The 19,598-nt window shown below is 49.1% G+C and overlaps 6 protein-coding genes across 6 annotated transcripts; all 6 read right to left on the bottom strand.

Moving 5' to 3' along the window:
- Positions 1-430: 430 nt before the first annotated feature.
- On the bottom strand, positions 431-1,199 carry DEU56DRAFT_826672 (uncharacterized protein; the record flags this gene model as incomplete). Its single annotated transcript, XM_041354353.1, has 2 exons — positions 1,172-1,199; positions 431-1,112 (listed from the first exon to the last, which is right to left on the bottom strand). A coding segment is annotated over exon 2 (221 nt), but the record flags the coding sequence as incomplete, so codon positions are not given.
- DEU56DRAFT_963312 (uncharacterized protein) lies at positions 431-1,758 on the bottom strand (the record flags this gene model as incomplete). The annotated part of the gene is made up of 4 exons (XM_041359384.1): positions 431-1,112; positions 1,172-1,496; positions 1,637-1,657; positions 1,708-1,758. 4 exons carry the CDS (start codon positions 1,756-1,758, stop codon positions 907-909), a joined length of 603 nt encoding a protein of 200 aa, XP_041204222.1. The 3' UTR covers positions 431-906.
- A 2,511-nt stretch (positions 1,759-4,269) lies between these two features.
- DEU56DRAFT_759582 (uncharacterized protein) lies at positions 4,270-4,986 on the bottom strand (the record flags this gene model as incomplete). Its single annotated transcript, XM_041350329.1, has 3 exons — positions 4,270-4,433; positions 4,486-4,562; positions 4,796-4,986. 3 exons carry the CDS (start codon positions 4,984-4,986, stop codon positions 4,270-4,272), a joined length of 432 nt encoding a protein of 143 aa, XP_041204224.1.
- A 1,023-nt stretch (positions 4,987-6,009) lies between these two features.
- Positions 6,010-6,702, bottom strand: DEU56DRAFT_983477 (uncharacterized protein). Its single transcript, XM_041359953.1, has 3 exons — positions 6,530-6,702; positions 6,390-6,476; positions 6,010-6,335 (listed from the first exon to the last, which is right to left on the bottom strand). The coding sequence occupies exons 1-3, from the start codon at positions 6,669-6,671 to the stop codon at positions 6,316-6,318; spliced, it is 249 nt and encodes an 82-aa protein (XP_041204225.1). The 5' UTR covers positions 6,672-6,702; the 3' UTR covers positions 6,010-6,315.
- A 154-nt stretch (positions 6,703-6,856) lies between these two features.
- DEU56DRAFT_892935 (atromentin synthetase) lies at positions 6,857-10,160 on the bottom strand (the record flags this gene model as incomplete). The annotated part of the gene is made up of 6 exons (XM_041356333.1): positions 6,857-7,232; positions 7,292-8,046; positions 8,101-8,934; positions 8,983-9,221; positions 9,275-9,411; positions 9,464-10,160. 6 exons carry the CDS (start codon positions 10,158-10,160, stop codon positions 7,027-7,029), a joined length of 2,868 nt encoding a protein of 955 aa, XP_041204226.1. The 3' UTR covers positions 6,857-7,026.
- Positions 10,161-12,441: 2,281 nt separating this feature from the next.
- Positions 12,442-15,625, bottom strand: DEU56DRAFT_826702 (atromentin synthetase; the record flags this gene model as incomplete). Its single annotated transcript, XM_041354354.1, has 6 exons — positions 14,884-15,625; positions 14,695-14,831; positions 14,403-14,641; positions 13,518-14,351; positions 12,707-13,461; positions 12,442-12,647 (listed from the first exon to the last, which is right to left on the bottom strand). Exons 1-6 carry the CDS (start codon positions 15,524-15,526, stop codon positions 12,442-12,444), a joined length of 2,814 nt encoding a protein of 937 aa, XP_041204227.1. The 5' UTR covers positions 15,527-15,625.
- Positions 15,626-19,598: the final 3,973 nt, after the last annotated feature.

Below are 19,598 nucleotides of genomic sequence, written 5' to 3' on the forward strand. Positions count from 1 at the left end.
GATTTGAGATATATATTGTGGTTGTCGTGTGCAACAACGAGCATGAAGGTTTAGTCGTCGTGGGAAACAACGAGGGGCTTGGGAAAGTAACACCATCACCTGATTTAGCGTTAGAGGAACGTGACATAAGCAGATAAGATGGCTGATTATATCTACTGATTATATCTTATCTATTTAGGCATTTCTCTGAAGTCGATGCTGAGTGCTGCGGAAATCGCTGAAGCACTGCAGCATAAGATTTCCCCCCTAGTTAGTAACGAACATCACATCACATCTATCTTACTAATATGTGACGTTTATGGTGACACACAGGTGATACCCACCTCGCATATGCCCCACGGATTTGAATTGGGGGGATTATTGGTTCGTTACACAGCCACCTCCAGCGTTTGATCTGCGGAAGCAATTGGTATCGACGCCAAGCCCCTTTAAATTTCGAGTTGCTTTCAAACTTTCTCGCTGGACTACGTTATGACATTCTCGTTTTATGTTTGCAGATGATTCCAATGACGTCCTGCAGCTGCTTACCAGCCTGCTCGACGCGCTACCAGGAGGTTACGGTAAGCTGAACCTCATTTATTCACCCTTCTGTACCGAAGTTCTCTCGCGATGTTTTCCAAAGGAAACACCTGATTCGCGACTGTTAATCCATCCGAGCATCTCTCCGGACTGTTGAGATCCGAAAGTGACCGCCGTGTACGCAGTACCTGCCAGTTGGAATGGGATCGAAGTAGGACGTCGAGTGGAGCCCAAAAGCAAAATACGGCGCATACTTGCAATATTCTAAGTCCAAGCATGACAACGCAACGGATCTAGCAAATTAAGTACGAAAACGCATGCACTCCCACTATAAATGAATAAACCATCAAAGACAAGAATATATTCGGAATATGCCTCCCCATAAGTCTACAGCCCACGAGCCTCGAGACGACTGCGGAAGATCTTCTGGAACTGCGGGACATGGTCGATGTCCATCAGCGTGTGGTGTTCCCCAGGCACATCAGTATATGATGCCTCGCCGCGGCTGAAACCAGACCACGGCTTGAGCTGGTTGTTGAGCCAGTCAGACTTGCTGCCACGGAGGGGAATAGCATAGAAAACATCCACTGCGGCTGAGAAGAGGGGTGACATGTCAACAAGAGGTGCCGAAGTCAGAAAATAAAGGACTTACAAACTGAGCCTGATGGGTTGTAATCCTTTCCGCACTCAATAAGAGACCCGGCAATGTCAACCCAGTGGTTGAGCTTCCCGGGAGTCAACTGCAGCTCGACCAGACGGTCAGCGCGTTGGAAACGTGCATGTACGTACCAACTTCCGCAGAGTTCCCTCACGCCAAATCTAACCCTGCTGCCAGTCTTCAACAAGAATGCCTTCTTTAACGCGTGGAACTTCCTTCTCGCGCTCGCATGCTTGTCCTGCGCTACTCTGGGCGCGTACTCGGCCGTCCAGTCGATCGTGACTGCGTTCCAAACCACGGGTGCTGCGACAGCGTTTAGCTGCAGGTCGCCATTGGATAAAAGTGGTTAAGGCATCTTCCTATGAAGTTGGATGCGTGTTTTTTTTGTTCAATTGAAAGCTGTAGATTGAGATGTCCTCACGATACTGAACTTGGGTATGATATGCTTAGTAGACTGACACGCTCGCCTGTAACGTTAACCTAATGTACCAATGACAGGATGAATGAAACGTTTGTTATGATCACTAGACAATTTGCAATCGAGCACCGTGAAAACTGCAGCACAGCCGGCTGAGTACCATTGATGGTGTATTTTTACAAGGGGGCGATGGGCATTAATATTGTGGGTAGTAATTTCCAAGCGCCTATTAAATTCCGTGAAAGTCGTAACCCATGACACCGGTGTCCTGGGGTATTTTGCTCCAAATGGATACAAATGACTTTTTTTAAAAAGCTGAACGGAGGTTTGAGAGTTCCGGGTGAGGGTTCAAATCGATTGCTTCCGGAGAAGGACGGCCCCCGTATTCATACGCACATAAGAGGGGTAGCTCTCTTGTCGATGTAGTAGAGGATGAAGGTGTAGAGGTGGCATCTAAGAGATTATTATCCTTGTTTTGCTGTCCGATCTACTACCCGAGGGTATTGTTGAAGTGTCTAACCGCCTATGGCGGCGTGGAGCCTTTAGACGCGATGGAAGGAACCAGCGATCGGATCTGCATAGCCTCCTCATCAGACAACGGACTGCATACCCACCATTCGGACATGATTCCACTATATTTGGGACAGCAAGTACGCCTTCCAGCTTGAGCACGTTGGCATCTGAAGAGGCAGGACCAGCTACTCACGTTACGATTTGAGATCCCATTGTTCCTGCGTCAGCGTGAGATTTCTATGTGAGCGGTCATAATGAGCGCGTAGACGTAACCACGCGTCGCGTCATCCCCCGAGCAGAGGCTTTCGCTGTCCGTCGAAATGAGCGCGGTGAGGCGGGTTTGATAGTCCAAGCTACGAAAAGAAGATCGTACTCATGATAAGAGCGTTCACACTGTGGCGTGCGACAGAAATACGCAAAGTGCCGTATATGGAGTTCGATAATAAATGACGTGTGCTTTCATTTCCCCTCGCACTTGTTGCGAAGCTGCACGGATCCCTCAATGTATTCACACAAAAATCGCATCTGCTGCTCAGCGTACAAGGAATGCTTCTAACTCCAAAGTCCGACTTCACGATGTTCCCTTCCTACCATCATGACTACTAGTACGGTCCAGTAGTGATGCGGCCCACTCGATTTACCTGGTTCCAAACATTCGGATACATTCCCAATTTACGTTCATTTGATGTCAGTGGTGTGCAACTCATGATGTGTGTGTATAGGGCGCATATGTGCGCAATTTTCATTGCTCGTATGTAGTCGGGCCAGGTCTGAGGTGAAATCGACGCGGTCCTGCCGCGCGGACCGCGTCACAGTAGCTCGATCACCATTCTGCCGAATCGATTCAGAAGTTTGCCCATTACTATGCGCAGGATATAAAAGCTGGCCGTCTTCCTACAGTATCCCCCATCCTCAGAGTTCTTATTCAAGATCCCCCTCAGAAGATTCCGTATCACCTCACTAAAAAATGCGTTTCTCCTTCCTCGCCGTTGTTGTTGCTTTGACAACATCCATGTCTGTCAGTGCATGTGACACTGGCTCTGGCACATATGCTTGCAAAACGACTGCAGATTGTTGCCCAGACTTTGTTTGCCAATTAAACGTAAGTATAAGTAGTTTGCTGTCCATCCAAATGACTCACCCTTAGCGCCTTGTAATTCTAATAGCATGGAGATTTGGCCTGCGTTGAAATCTCATAATGGGCGGGCAGCCTGAGCGGCACGTTGCGACAGTAAGTCATGTTTCCGAGTCTGCTTTCGCTTTGGTGCCGTGGTTGATGGTGCCATCCCTAGTTCAGAGACGATCACTGTACGGTTGCTTTTGGACAAACTTCAAAGCTGCTTGAGACATGTGGACCTTTGAACATCTGGGCCACTCCATAGTATGATATATGTACCAACCTGAATGCATGAAATATGGGTTCTGAAACGTTACGTACTTTTTGGTCCGGGTGCAAGCTTACACATTCTGAAATGCATCACTTCCAAGAACGAGTTCCAGTGAAACCCGGTCCTCACCATATCGACGCAGAACGACGGATATATTTTTCCTCGTAACTTGTCAATATATCCGTCGTTTTGCGTCGATACGGTGAGGTCCGAGTCGGTCACATCAAACGGATGCAGTGCAATAAGGCTACTAAGATTCACCTTGCCAACTTGGTGAGCTTGCGGTGGGGCAAACACAGGAGGAGGAACACAGTCGTCCCTCAGACTTCCTCTCAACTAGCAACTACAGGAGCGTTTCCGCAAGATTTATGGTTTCCAAGATTGTGGTGCCGCCATGATAGTTTGAACTTTGAAATATACACTGATCACTTTCTTAATTATCTGGACAAGTGATTTACTAGGAATATATGGATAAGTTTCTACCCCCTTTAAGCAGAATTATAGGACCGTCATGCGATGATTCCGCCAGACAAAGGGGGCTCTGCGTATCGCACATTCCGTGTCGCGTCAGCTTGAGCTATTAGCGAGCTGCCGATGTACTCGGCAGAAGTCCAGGTGCGCCCAATTCAAATGTCATTTATAAAATAGATTGAAGGTGTTGTTGAAGACATCTCACGAACAATTCTTGAAGTTCTTGTATAAATAGCCTATTATTTATTGCGATTTCGCCACGACTCCTTCAGCCTAACTATGGCGCCAAGTCAAGAAAAGATTTAGCATGGGGAAAAAGGTGCTGCAGATAAGTTCAGACAATGCGCGGTGATGCTAAATTGGCTGAAATTCTTACAGCGATCCATCACATGCCTCTTGCCAAGAATTAAACATTCCCAAGCCTCAGAGCCTGGTTCCGAAGCTGCAACAGCGGCATAAGTTTCTCCTAAATTATTTATTCAATATAGATTCAATTAAACTCTAGTCGCTACACTTACCTCCTACAACGGGGAACGGTGCAGCCATTGCATAGACTGCAAGTACTGAAAGGAAGGCAAAAATCTTGGCAACCATCCTACAACAGCGATGTGGAATGTAGTGGAGAAAATCCGCAAATTTATATCCACGGTGCAGTTCGGGTTTAGTTTTATACTCCTTGAGTAATAGTTCTTGATGCCCGCCCGTCAGTGACGTATGCACACTGCGCAGGATGATTCCAGGTTTCCCTACATCAGCGCCCATGCGACTGGCTGTTACGAGCTGATTAGGTCCAGCACACTGTGCAAGATGGTTTCCTCACATCAGCACCTGTGTGATCGATCAGAAGAACTGAATTGCTCTTCGGCAACGGACTGAGACTCGGAGACTTCGATCTGCGCAGTATCAGGTGGAATGTGAATGGGATCTTGGGCGCTCATAATAACCAAGGCTGTAGGTAGTATGCGGATGCATGGCAACATGATGCTAGTGAAAAATAGACCAGAATACTGTACAGCCATGCTCTACCAGCTCCACAGCAGTCGTGAAAGAACCATTATTAACACCACACAAGGAAGCATCCACAATGGACGGTATGGCCCCTGTGACCACATCGAAATGGCGTGAGGATGGCAATAGAGCGTCAACGTGTTGATCAAGAAATCTTAGTGTGGTTTTATAGGAGAGCCACAGTTCATCTCCTTGGCAGAGGCGGATCATGATTTGACAGCACTAAGATCATGGCGAGAGGCTGCGCGAGATATATCAGAGAGTTTGAAATACAGCGTGAACATTTTGCCTCATCCAGATCGGATTGGGTACCCACTTGTAAGTTTGTCGAGAAACGCAGATCTCTAGCTCCAGCCTGCATCGTAATAAAACTACTTGTCCTGCTGGTGATTGTAAAATTTGAATGTCAGGGCATTGGCAAGATTACTGAAAAACATCGACCTCCTGGTTAACAAAGTAACCATAGCCGTAAAAAAAAATGTGCTCATAGTATTGAAGCATACACGTTTGCAAACCTAGCAATTCAAGCACCACCTCTACCGGAAAAGAATACTCACCTTATTCAAGAAGTGCGTGATCACCATCTGAGGTATTCCCACCACAGGTAGCAGGCTGTGACGCTAACGGTTTGCCTCTTGATGACATTTGCAGCGGACTACCTCAAGCACAACTTGAACTTGTCCATATTCTGCTGCCTTACACGACAAGCTTCCTGGGTCCTGAGTATCAGCGAGCTCTAAAGTCGTGGGCAAAACAAGAGACGAATCATGATGGTATGATAGTGACTTGCAATTGACAAGCAAGAAAGGATGAAGCACTCGCCAGTCCATGACGGCTATGCAAAATATTGATCAAGAAGAGATTATCTAGTACCCACCTCGCATGTGCCCCATGGATCAAGTTGAGTCGGGGGGATTAAGTTATTTTGCTTGGTGCGTTACACAGCCACATGCAGTGTTTGATCCCGCGGAAGCAATTGGTAATTTGGTATCGACGCCAAGCCCTTTAAATTTGGAGTTGCTTTCGAACTTTCTCGCTGGACTACGTTATAAGCAGAATTATAGGACTGTCATTGATGATTCCGCCGGACAAATGAGCAAAGGGGGCTCTGCATATCGCACATTCCGTGGCGCGTCAGTTTGAGCTACTAGCGAGCTGCCGATGTACTTCGCAAAAGTCCAGGTGCGCCCAATTCAGGTGTCGTTTGTAAAATAGATTGAAGGTGTTGTTTAAGACATCTCATGAACAGTTCATGAGGCTCTTGTATAAATAGTCTATTATCTATTGCGATTTCGCCACAACTCCTTCAGCCTAACTATGGCGCCAAGTCAAGAAAAGATTTAGCAATCGGGTGAAGGTGCTGCAGATAAGTTCAGACAATGCGCGGTGATGCTAATTTGGCTGAAATTCTTACAGCGATCCATCACATGTCTCTTGCCAAGAATGCAGGAAGGCTCAAAAAAGCCTGGTTCCGAAGCTGCAACAGTGGCATAAGTTTCTCCTAAAATTATTTATTCAATATAGATTCAATTAAACGCTAGTTGCTACACTTACCTCCTACAACGGTGAACGGTGCAGCCATTGCATAGACTGCAAGTACTGAAAGGAAGGCAAAAATCTTGGAAACCATCCTACAACAGCGATGTGGGATGTAGTGGAGAAAATGGGTATTCTTCCGCAAATTTATATCCACCATGCAGATCGGGTTTAGTTTTATACTCCTTGAGTCCTTGAGTAATGCCCGCCCGTCAGTGATGTGTGCATACTGCGCAAGATGATTTTAGGTTTCCCCACATCAGCGCCCATGCGACTGGCTGTTAAGAGCTGATTCGGGCTAGCAGGGGCTAGCACACTGTGCAAGATAGTTTCCTCACATAAGCACCTGTGCGATCAATCAGAAGAACTGCTCTAGGGATACTTGCAATATTCTAAGTCTAAGCATGACAACGCAACGGATCTAGCAAATTAAGTACGAAAACGCATGCACTCCCACTATAGATGAATAAACCATCAAAGACAAGAATATATTCGGAATATGCCTCTCCATATGTCTACAACCCACGAGCCTCGAGACGACTGCGGAAGATCTTCTGGAACTGCGGGACATGGTCAATGTCCATCAGCGTGTGGTGTTCCCCAGGCACATCAGTATATGATGCCTCGCCGCGGCTGAAGCCAGACCATGGCTTGAGCTGGTTGTTAAGCCAGTCTGTCTTGGTTCCGGCAAAGGGAATGGCGTAGAAAACATCAAGTGCGGCTTGAGAAGTCGGTGTGTGAGCAAGTGGCTCTCAACCCCAGAAATTGGAACAGACTTACAAACTGAACCTGATGGATTGTAGTCCAGTCCGCAATCGATGAGAGACCCAGCAAGGTCAACCCATTTGTCAAGCTTCTCGATCGTCAGCTGGAGCTCGACGATACGTTGAGGAGGCGACATCTTCCACACGAACTCGAGCTGCTCTTGCCTCGTGAGCGGTCTCAGGGGAGGAGCCAGATCATCAGCATCGTGTTTCGCCACAAGACCGAGGAATGACGACAAATGGAGCATGCCGGACGTCCAATCAATCTCGTTCATGCGGGGGGCGATATGAGGAGGAATGTTGATGAGGCCGGTGAACTGGACTTCGTCACCCATGGCCTCGAGCCTCTTGGCAACTTCAAATGCGACGACACCACCGTAACTATACCCCGCGATGGCGTATGGTCCCGTCGCCTGAGTCCGCTTGACTGCTACGGCATAGCAGGAAACCATCTCGTCCATGGATGTGAAGTAGGGGTGGCCGGCGTCGAAGCCACGAGCACGGAAAGCATAGAAGGGACGCTCATTATGGAAATATTTGGCGAGATTGACGAATATGAGGACTTCTCCGATACCAGGGTGAACGAAGAAGATTGGCGTCTTATTCCCGGTCACTTGGAGGGGAACAATGGGATCGTACTCTTCAGTCTGTGTGCCCATGGAGAGCAAGGAGTTGACGTAATTTGCCAGGCTCGAGAGAACGGGATGCTTGAGGATTTGGATGGCAGATATGTCAGCCAGACCGAAGTGTTCCTCTCCTTCGCGCTTGAGCCTGGAGATTATGTGTCAGCGAAGGTCATTTGAAGGCAGAAAGAGATGTATTTACCGGATAGCATCAATAGAAGTACCGCCGATCTCGAAGAAGTTGTCGCTCGCCGACACCTCGCTGTCCGCGAGGTTGAAGATGCCAGCAAATATTTTCGCAAGCGCCTTTTCCGTCTCGCTCGACGGTGCGACGAAGGTAGCGCCCCGTGCCTCACTGAGAAGCTCCTCAGACCGCGCGATGTGCTGAGCAAGCTGGCCTTGCTTGAAGAGACTGATGAGCTTCGCACGAGACAGTTTCCCGAGAGTCGTCTTCTCCATCTGGTTCACAGGGATGGGAATGATGATTTGAGGAGGCAGGGTGATCATCTTCACACATATATCACGTAGGGCCCGGTGCGTGGCAAAGAGCTTCGTGGAGGCATCTGCTCCTGCGAGGTCGAATGTTGGCGAGTAGAAAATGATGAACCCTTCTGTCTCCTGACCAGGAGCGCGGTACGGAGCAGCAGCGAGGAACGAGTGCGTGACCCCTTCAACGGTCTGGAGGTGTGTCTCGAGCTCGGGGATACCGTATGAGACACCATGGACGATGACGGTGTCCTTGATACGACCGCTCAGGCGCATGACACCATCCTCGATGATGCCAACATCGCCGGTGCGGTACCAGCCGCCCTCAACAAAGCTTGAGGACGTAGCCTCGGCGTTGTTGTAATAGCGTACGAAGACCATCGGTCCCCGGACCTGAAGCTCGCCGCTCTCCCCGTCGGGGCGCAGAGTGGCGCCATCTGCGGGGTCAACGATGCGCATCTCGCAACCATTGATGGGACGTCCGAGTTCAAGGAATTCGTGAGCAGGCTCGGACGCGAGGACATCCACAGAGTTGTAAATGCATCCAGCACTACGAGGCCCATCAGCCGAGATATCAATATGCTTAAAAATTCCTTACCAAGTTTCTGTCATTCCAAACCCAGGTGAGATCACAAAGGACACCGCAGAGGGGTTCTTGCTAAATTTCTTCATCATAGCAACAAAGGCTTGCGCCGTCTTGGAAATCACAGCTTCACCTCCGCTGTTGATCCGCTTGATAGAGGACAGGTCGAAGCACCCAAATAAATCGGTGCGCTTCTCCAAATCACGAGTGAGCTTGGAGAGCAGGAAATTCGGGGCGAAAGCCAATTGGATGGACTAGAAATGGAATGATAAGAGACACGTTAAGCTGTGGTTCGGTGTTAGCATACCTTTTCGTCGATCAGACGGAGCAGCCGAAGGGGATCTGCAAGGATGGCAGATGCATGCACGTGGAGCTGTGAAGCACCATATAGCATAGGTGTGATGTGCATTTCTAAAGATCCCGCGACGTGATCAAATCCGACCCCTGAATGACATTTTAATAAACGGTTTGAAATTAACGATAGTGTGCGCCTTACAGTTCAAAACTTGAGATTCAGAAGTCAGGCCGTAGCTTTGCCCCTTGGAGCGGCACGCAGCCAGGATGGTACGGTGCGTGTGCACGACCGCCTTCGAGAATCCAGTCGAGCCTGATGTCAGGAACAGGATCGCCTCATCATCTGGCTTAGCCTCATATGCAACCCAATCAGCTGCAACCGTAAATCTCTCCGCCAATGATTTCAATTCCGAGAGCAGGTGAACTTCGAGACCAGAAATGGACGTGATCTGATCAGCCCCGAGCTCGCTAGTTAGCCAAGTAGCAGACCCAAACAAGTTCTTGATGTGGGCAACATGACCCTCCTTGTGCGCCTGTTGCGCGCTGAGTGCGGGCTGCAAGCAGGGCACATAGCCAGCCAGAAGACACGCCCAGATAGCGGCCATGTTATCTTCGTGCTCCGTAAGGTATACGACGATAACTGAGCCTGTGGGTTTTCCCCACTCTAGCATGGCACGTGCAAGGTTACGAACATATTGGTTAAACGTGGTGAAGGTCTTCGTCTGAATGGAGGAGTCATGTGCCGAGGAGGTTATGAAGCCGAGCTCGTGCGACGGATACCGGTCGACAGCTTGAGCGATAACATCGTGGAGAGTATTGGGTTGGGGAGAGACCACAGATGTCTTGATGGTGGTAACGAAGTCAGTGGTGGCAGTTGGGGAGACTGCGACGGGTGCCATTTCTGAGGCTAGATGTCAAAGCAGTAGTAGGAAGAAATTTAGAAAAGGTGTCTAGGATGTTGAGTAGTTGGCGACATTCTTGGAATTACTTATATATGTACTCGGAGCGGTGTCGGTAACATACGCCTTGTACCGTTCAATAATGATGTATGCGAATCATCTTCCGCGCGATGCTTAGGAGAAGCCATATGCATGCCAGTGTAGAGTTGGTGTTGAGATTACTATGAAGTTGGGATGAGGAGGAGAATCGATGCTCAATTATGTAAATTGACCGTTTTGATCGCATAATATTCCCGATTAGTGCTCACCGTGTCACTGGCCCGTACTTGCCGGTATACGTATCTATTCTCCGGTTACGGTACGGGCAGTACCCGTAGTAAATTGTACGGCCATAACCATATATGGTTGAGGTCACCAAACAATGGAGGTCTGACCGGCAATGTAAACAAGGTGACTTCGATGCCAGAGTCTGCCTCTATCGCGCACATTAAAGGGTCTTAAGACCAGTTCCCCTGTAACTTAACAATGTGCTCCTCCGAACTCTCTCAACTTTGGCATCTTTTTTACTCTACTAAGCAGCACAAGCCCATGCGGGACGGAAGCCCAATTCTTGACTTCCGGAACACGAACCACTTGACATCCGAGTCCGCGAGTTACGTACCCAGCTCGCTGTGCCACGGGGGACGAGGCCAAATGATGGGGCACTAGGAAAATGCTGCGCTGTAATTGGAGCTATGTCCCCTTGAGCTCATACTCAGCAGATCAATTGATCAACTTTTAGGATGCTGCGGCTTGCTGTGATTAGTACTGCGACACTGACTGACTTGTTGGAGTATATCAGAACTCAAGTCATGTTTGATGCAGCTAATCAGCGCTCGGCGCTTTGGATATCCTGTGTTAATTTTGGAGTATAGCTCTGACTTTTACGCTGCCAATGATAAAGAATATCTCGGGCGCGAGATTAGTGCTAGCCCTGCATGCTCAGCATCGTGAGTGGAATTTCGATTCATCACAACACTAGTATAAACCTGTCTTGAGCTTGGATCTCTCATCCACTCACGCGTGATAGTGGGCAGACTCCATCATTTATTAGCTGCGTTTGGTACGTCCGGCATATAAAGAAGTATTACTTAATTTTGCTCCTGGTAAATAGAACGCTCCATACTTCGCTTTGGAAAGCTGTTTATTGTTCATCCTGCCTCGACACAGCTCTGCTCCATTTTACTATCTCTTACAACACGCTGTGTTGTAAGTCAACGCCCTCGGAAAAAAAAAGCAACCTAATGCACCCCGCATGACTTCCCCGGTATCCCAAGCATGCGGGCAACCTACGATCGATCTGCGTCATCGTGAGGTATGGGTACCGCATTCCAAAATATTGTCGGCGTCGTACCTGCACGCAGAAAATATACATTCAAGTCTCTCCTGAAAGATTAGGTTCACCTCAAGCAGACCTACATTCCCTCACTCACGCACAACTTGAATACATCTATTCAGAGGAGACTCATCAACAATGCGTGCCTTGTCGTGCAATGCTTGCGCTTGCGTTATGTCAAGGTTTGAATCATCAACAACAGATTCGATGGAAATACTCAACACATCATCCTGTTTGGCGAGCGCCACCATGATATTATTCTATTCCTCAAGCAGGAAGTGCATGCTGAATAACTAAAACCGGTACAGTATGAGTCGGGCCTCGTGAGCCAACGAAGAAATCGTGTTTCATGTGGCATACCGTGACTGTCCTGAAAAAATACTGAGAGCCTAAGACTCCTGTCTAACCTACTCACGTGGTGTCGCCTGGACCATACAGGTGAATCAGAACGCGGAAATACCAGATCTTGCTGTAAGAAAAAATGGCTTCTCAGTGCAGAATGAAATCGACATAATGCACGTAGCTAATTTTTCCACCGACTTCGTATGCTTGCTTCCACAACCAGCTGGGTGACCAACTGGGCAACGTCAACATTTGTTTGGCAACGCCTTCTGAAATAAACAAACCACATAATAGTCACGTGGCGATGCGTGTGGCGGTAAGGCACTGGGTACCGAAGAATGCACATCAACTGATGAGTCACTCCGAACAGTGAAATCACAAGCACAGTCATAGAAAATATAAACAAATGAATTCAAATATGTACTTTTGTCATAAAACAACGAAGCGTAATTAGTCGAGCGAATTAAGTCTAAGCCATAGGTACTCCGAGTAAGGCCCAATATATACTTCGAATCATCGACGTGCGCAGGGTAGATATAAACACAACATGGCCTCTACGAACATCTACAGGCCACGAGCCTCGAGACGACCGCGGAAGATCTTCTGGAACTGCGGCACGTGGTCAAAGTCCATCAATGTGTAGTGTTGTCCAGGTACATCAGTATATGATGCCTCGCCGCGGCTGAAGCCAGACCATGGCTTCAGCTGGTTGTTGAGCCAGTCAGACTTGCTGCCGCGAAGGGGAATAGCATAGAAAACGTCGACTGCGGCTGAAGAGAGAGATGACTTGTCAACAAGAGGTGCCGAAGTCAGAAAATGAAGAACTTACAAACTGAGCCTGATGGGTTGTAGTCCTTTCCGCACTCAATCAGAGACCCGGCAATGTCAACCCAGTGGTCGAGCTTCCCGGGAGTCAACTGCAGCTCGGCCAGACGGTCAGGGGGAGACAACTTCCACACCACCTCGAGCTGCTCCTTCCTCGTCATAGGCCTCAGAGCAGGTGCAAGATCATTGGCGTCGTGCTTCGACACGAGACCCAGGAAGTACGACAAGTTGAGCATGCCTCCCGTCCAGTCGATCTCGTGCATGCGGTCGGCGATATGAGGAGGAATGTTGATGAGGCCGGTGAACTTCACTTCGTCACCCATGGCCTCGAGCCTCTTGGCGACTTCAAATGCGACAACACCGCCGTAACTGTACCCCGCGATGGCGTACGGTCCCGTCGCCTGAGTCCTCTTGACTGCTGCGGCATAGCACGAAACCATCTCGTCCATGGAGGTGAAGAAGGGGTGGCCGGGCTCGAAGCCACGAGCACGGAGCGCGTAGAACGGACGTTCATTTTGGAAGTATTTCGCGAGGTTGACGAAGATGAGAACCTCTCCGACACCGGGGTGGACGAAGAAGATCGGCGTCTTGTTTCCGGTCAGCTGGAGGGGAACGATGGGGTCGTATTCCTCGGTCTGGTTGTCCTTGGAGAGCAAGGCGTTCACATAGTTGGCCAAGCTCGAGACAACGGGGTGCTTGAGGATCTGGATGGTTGGGATCTCAGGTAGGCCGAAGTGTGCCTCTCCCTCGCGCTTGAGCCTGGAGAATATATGTGTGAATAAAGGTCGTTTTACGGCGGAGACGGACATATTCACCTGATGACATCAATGGAGGTGCCGCCGAGTTCGAAGAAGTTATCGCTTGCAGACATCTCGCTCTCTGCGAGATTGAAGATGCCTGCGTATATTTTCGCAAGCGCCTTTTCCGTCTCGCTCGACGGAGCAACGAAGGTAGCGCCTCGGGCCTCGCTGAGAAGCTCCTCAGACCGCGCGATGTGCTGAGCAAGCTGGCCTTGCTTGAAGAGACTGATCAGACGCGCACGAGACAGTTTCCCGAGAGTCGTTTTCTCCATCTGGTTCACAGGGATAGGAATGATGATTTGAGGAGGCAGGGTGATCATCTTCACACAGATATCACGTAGGGCCCTGTGCGTGGCAAAGAGCTTCGTGGAAGCATCTGCTCCTTCGAGGTCGAATGTTGGCGAGTAGAAAATGATGAACCCTTCCGTCTCCTGGCCAGGAGCGCGGTACGGAGCTGCACCGAGGAACGAGTGCGTGACTCCTTCAACAGTCTGGAGGTGTGTCTCGAGCTCAGGGATACCGTATGATACACCGTGGACGATGACGGTATCCTTAATACGACCGCTCAGGCGCATCACACCATTCTCGATGATGCCAACATCGCCGGTGCGGTACCAGCCGCCCTCGACGAAGCTAGAGGATGTAGCCTCGGCGTTGTTGTAATAGCGTACGAAGACCATCGGTCCCCGGACCTGAAGCTCGCCGCTCTCCCCGTCGGGGCGCAGAGTGGCTCCATCTGCGGGGTCAACGATGCGCATCTCGCAACCATTGATGGGACGACCGAGATCAAGGAACTCGTGGGCAGGCTCGGTTGCGAGGACATCCACGGGGTGGTAGATGCATCCAGCACTGCGAAGGCCCATCAGCTGAGATATATCAATATGCTTGAAAAATCCTTACCAAGTTTCTGTCATTCCAAATCCAGGGGAGATGGTGAACGACACTGCGGAGGGGTTCCGGCTGAGCTGTTTCATGGTAGCAGCAAACGCCTGCGCGGTCTTGGAAACGACGGCTTCACCTCCGCTGTTGAACCGCTTGATTGAGGACAGGTCGAAGCTTCCGAAGAGGTCGGTTCTCTTCTCCAGATCACGCGTGAGCTTGGAGAACAGGAAGTTCGGGGCGAAAGCCAGTTCAATCGACTAAAATAGAATGATCAGAGACACGTTATGTTATGACGGGATTCTAGATATACCTTTTCGTCGATCAGACGGAGCAACCGGAGAGGATCAGCGAGGATAGCAGATGCATGCACGTGGAGCTGTGAAGCACCGAATAGCATAGGTGTGATGTGCATTTCCAACGATCCCGCGACGTGATCAAATCCAACCCCTGAATGTCATCATTAATTTCGAAACGTTTATTTATACGATGTGCGCCTTACAGTTCAAGATTTGAGATTCAGAAGTTAGGCCATAACTGTCACCCTTGGCCCGGCATGCGGCCAGGATGGTACGGTGCGTGTGCACGACTGCCTTCGAGAATCCAGTCGACCCTGAAGTCAGGAATAGGATTGCTTCGTCATCTGGCTTGGCCTCATATGCAACCCAGTCAGCTGCGACCGTAAATTGCTCCGCCGATGATTTTAATTCCGAGAGTAGGTGCACATCCAGGCCAGAAATAGACGAGATCTGCTCAGCCCCAAGCTCGCTGGTCAGCCAAGTAGCAGATCCAAACAAGTTCTTGATGTGGGCAACATGACCCTCCTTGTGCGCCTGTTGTGCGCTGAGTGCGGGCTGCAAGCAGGGCACATAGCCAGCCAGAAGACACGCCCAGACAGCAGCCATGTTGTCTTCGTGCTCCGTCAGGTACACGACGACTACCGAACCTGTGGATTTTCCCCACTCTAGCATGGCGCGTGCAAGGTTGCGAACATATTGGTTGAACACGGTGAAGGTCTTCGTCTGAATGGAGGAGTCATGTGCCGAGGAGGTTATGAATCCGAGCTCGTGCGACGGATACCGGGCGACAGCTTGAGCGATGACGTCGTGGAGAGTATTGGTGGGGGGGACTGCGATAGGTGCCATTGCGAAATGTCTAAAGTCTAAAAGTGGACGAGTGTAGGAAAAGGTGTCTAGGATATTGAGTATGGATCTCCTTGGACGTCCGAGCTTATATACTTCAAAAAGACGGGATTCATCATGCACCAGCACTGCACTGGGATTACGAAATCTTGTACTAGATAGTGGCGGTGATAGGTCGCTCATCTCGTCGCAGCATACACCGCACGGGATCACTGGTACTGCAGGTAATCAAAAAGACTAATAGTGTGAAACACATACCTACAATACGTTAGCACGGGGGCTATTCCATAGACCTCGCACTAGTGAAGTCCAAACTTGTGTACTAGCCCATCCGGTCACTAGCGTGACTCTGAGCGGATATCGGATGGGCTCCAAGCGTCGATTCGTTAGCGTGTCATGCTAGGCATTGCAAATGCTGATTTGTGAGCATTGGCTTTACCGTTGCCCCATCGCGTAGGTTAAGGATGACCCGTGACGTATGATCAATGCAGCGCCCGCTCCTGTCCCACTACGAAGACAACTGGAAATGTCCACGCTCAGACATAGCCAAGGATTTCTCTTCTTACCTGATAAGTTTGAGTCGAATTAGTTTAGCGTCGTCGTGAAGTCACTCCACAAATCCTACTCTACCTCAATGTGGCCGATAAACCGGATAACAATGTCCGAAAGGGCTCTGTGCGGGTTTCAAGAACAGGCGGCGGAGCGCAGCTTCAAAATGGTAAAGCTCTCGACTGTCGTCTCGCTAGAGTTGGGGATCCTGAAGTGTGACATTATTGCGCGACTGATCGGATCAATTGATTATCGATTTTCCGTGTGGAACACAAAGCGCGTGAAGATTGAGGATGTTCAAATGACATATTATAGGGGCCAGGGCTCCGTTGATGGGGGGACTGCAGCGTGTAAGAATTAAGATGATAGCGAACAAGCCAAGGGCAGTGCGGAGGGTACACCCTCTGGGCATGCCGAGACCACACTCGAATTGCGGAATGAGAGCATGCATACGAAGAACTTGCTAAGAGCAGGGATCCACAGTCGATTCCTGTTCGAGAATTTACGAGACGGGATCGTAAATAGAGATTGACGGTGTGTCGGTTTGCCAAGAGATAGATTGAACCAGAAACCAAATACGAGACACCTCGCAGTGATCAGTGAGAGGAAGAACTTCATGCTTCGGGTCCGGTAAAACTGTATAAAGGATACAATGAGCACTGAAACGTCTGCCGATCCTGAGCGTGTAGTAGTAAAACTTTGTCTATAACAACTATAATCCGCGGATGTCAAGGTACTATCCGCTCCCTGTTTTAAACTGTCTGCGCACGTTAATGTGAGTACGGTACCTCTCTACAGAAGTTTCAGTACAACCTCAGCGCTCACTACGAACATCAATCGTCGAACTCGTCGGTTGCACATGCATGAGAATGAAGTTTGAAGCTGAATGGTCTGAGCTTACATAAACTTGAATATTTCGTCCAATGAAAAATACCGGTTGAGTCCGCCCTGGGTGGAGTTCGCAAATACCCGCTTAGCTCAACGCTACCGCTGATCGTCTGTGCTTCAACTGAATTGCTGTGAATTCTCGTATTTGGTGCGTGTATGTACGACGCGCGTATCCACATGCTAACGATACATGTTCAGCATGCTAGTTTAGCCACAAATTTCGCGGGTATTCCATGTCAATATGACGATTGAGTCACGGTGTCGTTACAACATGTGCGTCTGAGCCTCCCGCTTCAGGGTGGTGAAAGGATTGTTGATTGATGTTCTGTTCAAGCTTTCGATGCCCGTCCGCTCATTAAGGGTTGACCTGCATTCGCTGTTTATGCGATTACCGACTTGGGCTCTGGGGTGGGTCCCGATTCGGGGTAAGCAATAGCGCAGCGGGAAGGTACTGATTGACAGGAAGTACATGAATGATGTGGGTTTTGGATGGCGAGCGTGAGCGCGAACTGGTTCGAATCATCTATATATTCCGGTTGTATGCACTTTGGGACGTCCACATTCGATTTCAAGTATCGCTCATTAGTCCCGGCCGTAGCAAGGTATGTGATACGACTTAAGTTCACACTAGTACTGACATAGTTTTCTTGACAGCACTAGCCTGAGTACCATGCAGGTTGTGTTGTCACGGTACAAATTTCAAATAGTTCGTTTTCAAATGTATCAGCGCATGTACTACGATACTTTGAAGAGTTCTTAGGACCTTACTAGAGTATTTATAAAAGAGGCAGCAGGCAATATCTGGTGAGTATGCATCCATTGCCCATCTAACAATAGCCGGCGTGTAATATTAATATGCCTGCTAGGATGACAAGATAACGGTATGCCTACGCTCAAACTCCATGGAGAGTACTATGTATTTCATTTTTTGGAATTTCTGACCGCACAGCGCACGTTAATTATAGCAGATTATGGTCACTCCTCGAAGACCATGCCTTTGGGACTCTGGATCACAGTAGATCTGCGCCCAAACGCCACGGGGACTGCTTACAATTTCATTTCCGAAACCTGACATCATGTCTGCATGCGTACCTGGCGCTCAGCGCTCAGGAGTCTCCGCTCGTTTGGTGGGACAAAGTCCACAGACTTGATCATAGTTTCATTTAGGAACCGCTTCCGGTTGCTCGGGTCATTGCTCGCCCGCTATCTATGCTGTCTCTGAATATTGCATGACAGCTTCCATTGATTGCGATATGGAAAATAATACAACCTAGCAGAACCTAGCTTAGTTATCAGCGAAGCCCTATTCGCTGTTTCGCTCCATGTGATGCCGAGCCCATTCTGCGAGAGAAGTCATCGTTGGTTCGTTGGTGTTGACATCTTCTCTACAGCCAATGGCGTGGTGCGTGTTACTTGTCATGTTCCGTCAACTTGATCTCCGTTTATCCCTTGCCAATTCATATGGGATTCCGGACTTGCACTGATTGCAATATGTGTCAACAATCCCCCGGCACAGCATAACCCCTAGACGCTCGTACACTTTCCTGTATGTTCGTGGTACACATGCTTGTATGCGAGACAGAAGCCCTAGTAAGAACTGGATAGCCTTCTAGCAAGGTCCATTACCTGGTGAATTCCCCGCACAACAACCACATTTTTCAGCTCTGTTCTATACAGACAGGGGTAGGCGGCTGTGAAACATCCTTTGAAACACAAGATCCATGCACTTCCCGCTATTCGCATGATGGGCGACTATTTTCCTTCGATATGGTCTGGCTAGGGGGGACTACACCATTCGTAGCAGGTGCCCCCCGTCGCTAAGTCAGCAAAGTACGAGTCTAGCCTATATTCTTGTCTACACCGTGACCCTTGTTCCTGCCTCTTCATTAATGCATTCCCAGTTCGCATAACCCAGTGACTGATACCCCCGGTTCGTATTGGCTGGGCCCTATTCTAAGGACGCCTTGGCCCCGATTTTCATCCACCAGTATTGTTTTATGTGCCTGTAAGGCTTATCACGGACTCCGTGTATGAGTCGGTGAGGGTCTGATTGGTGGTGCAACATGACTCCGGAGTAGTTGCTGACGTCCGTACTGAGGACGATCAAGGGTACTTGAGCTCCGGAAATGATGGTTGTCATAGATCTGCTGCTTGATGGATGATTTCTCCATGGATAATCGCAAGCCTTCTCAAGGGTAACGGGGAGCCCTTGCCCCTTCGTTCGTGAGAACACTCATGTCATGCCCATAAGCATATATGGGCTTTACCACTCGACGGGGTCCACAGCGGTTGCATAAATGATCAATAGATCAAACTTGAATCGAGCAGACCTCGCGAATTTATAACAATACTTGACCAGATTTCTCTGCGCAGCTACTAGAGACTATAAGTCACTGAATGAACAAGAAATCAGTCGTCTCGCTAAGGTTGCAATTGGTGACATCATGACACCTACCGGTGTTTGAAGACGTATCCGATCCGCAAAGCACAGAGATGCCAAAGTGCTAAAAATGATGGTTAAGCTCTGTCTTATGAACATATAAAATCTTCTCAGGCACTTAGTGATTCTGTTCACCCTACTAGTTATCGCATCTATAGATGCCACTCTGAGCCAGAAACACAACATTCGACGGAAGTA

This window comes from Suillus clintonianus, assembly GCF_016758775.1.
Source record: "Suillus clintonianus strain FC179 chromosome Unknown DEU56scaffold_94, whole genome shotgun sequence".
Classification (NCBI taxonomy): Eukaryota; Fungi; Basidiomycota; class Agaricomycetes; order Boletales; family Suillaceae; genus Suillus; species Suillus clintonianus.

What these genes read in the sequence shown, in the direction of transcription:
- DEU56DRAFT_983477 (XM_041359953.1), bottom strand. Translation starts at nt 6,671, where the DNA reads ATGGTGGATATAAATTTGCGGAAGAATACCCATTTTCTCCACTACATC. An exon ending in ACCGTTCACCGTTGTAGGAG is followed by an intron (nt 6,477 to 6,529) that starts GTAAGTGTAGCA and finishes AAATAATTTTAG; the next exon opens with GAGAAACTTATGCCACTGTT. An exon ending in GAGACATGTGATGGATCGCT is followed by an intron (nt 6,336 to 6,389) that starts GTAAGAATTTCA and finishes ACTTATCTGCAG; the next exon opens with CACCTTCACCCGATTGCTAA.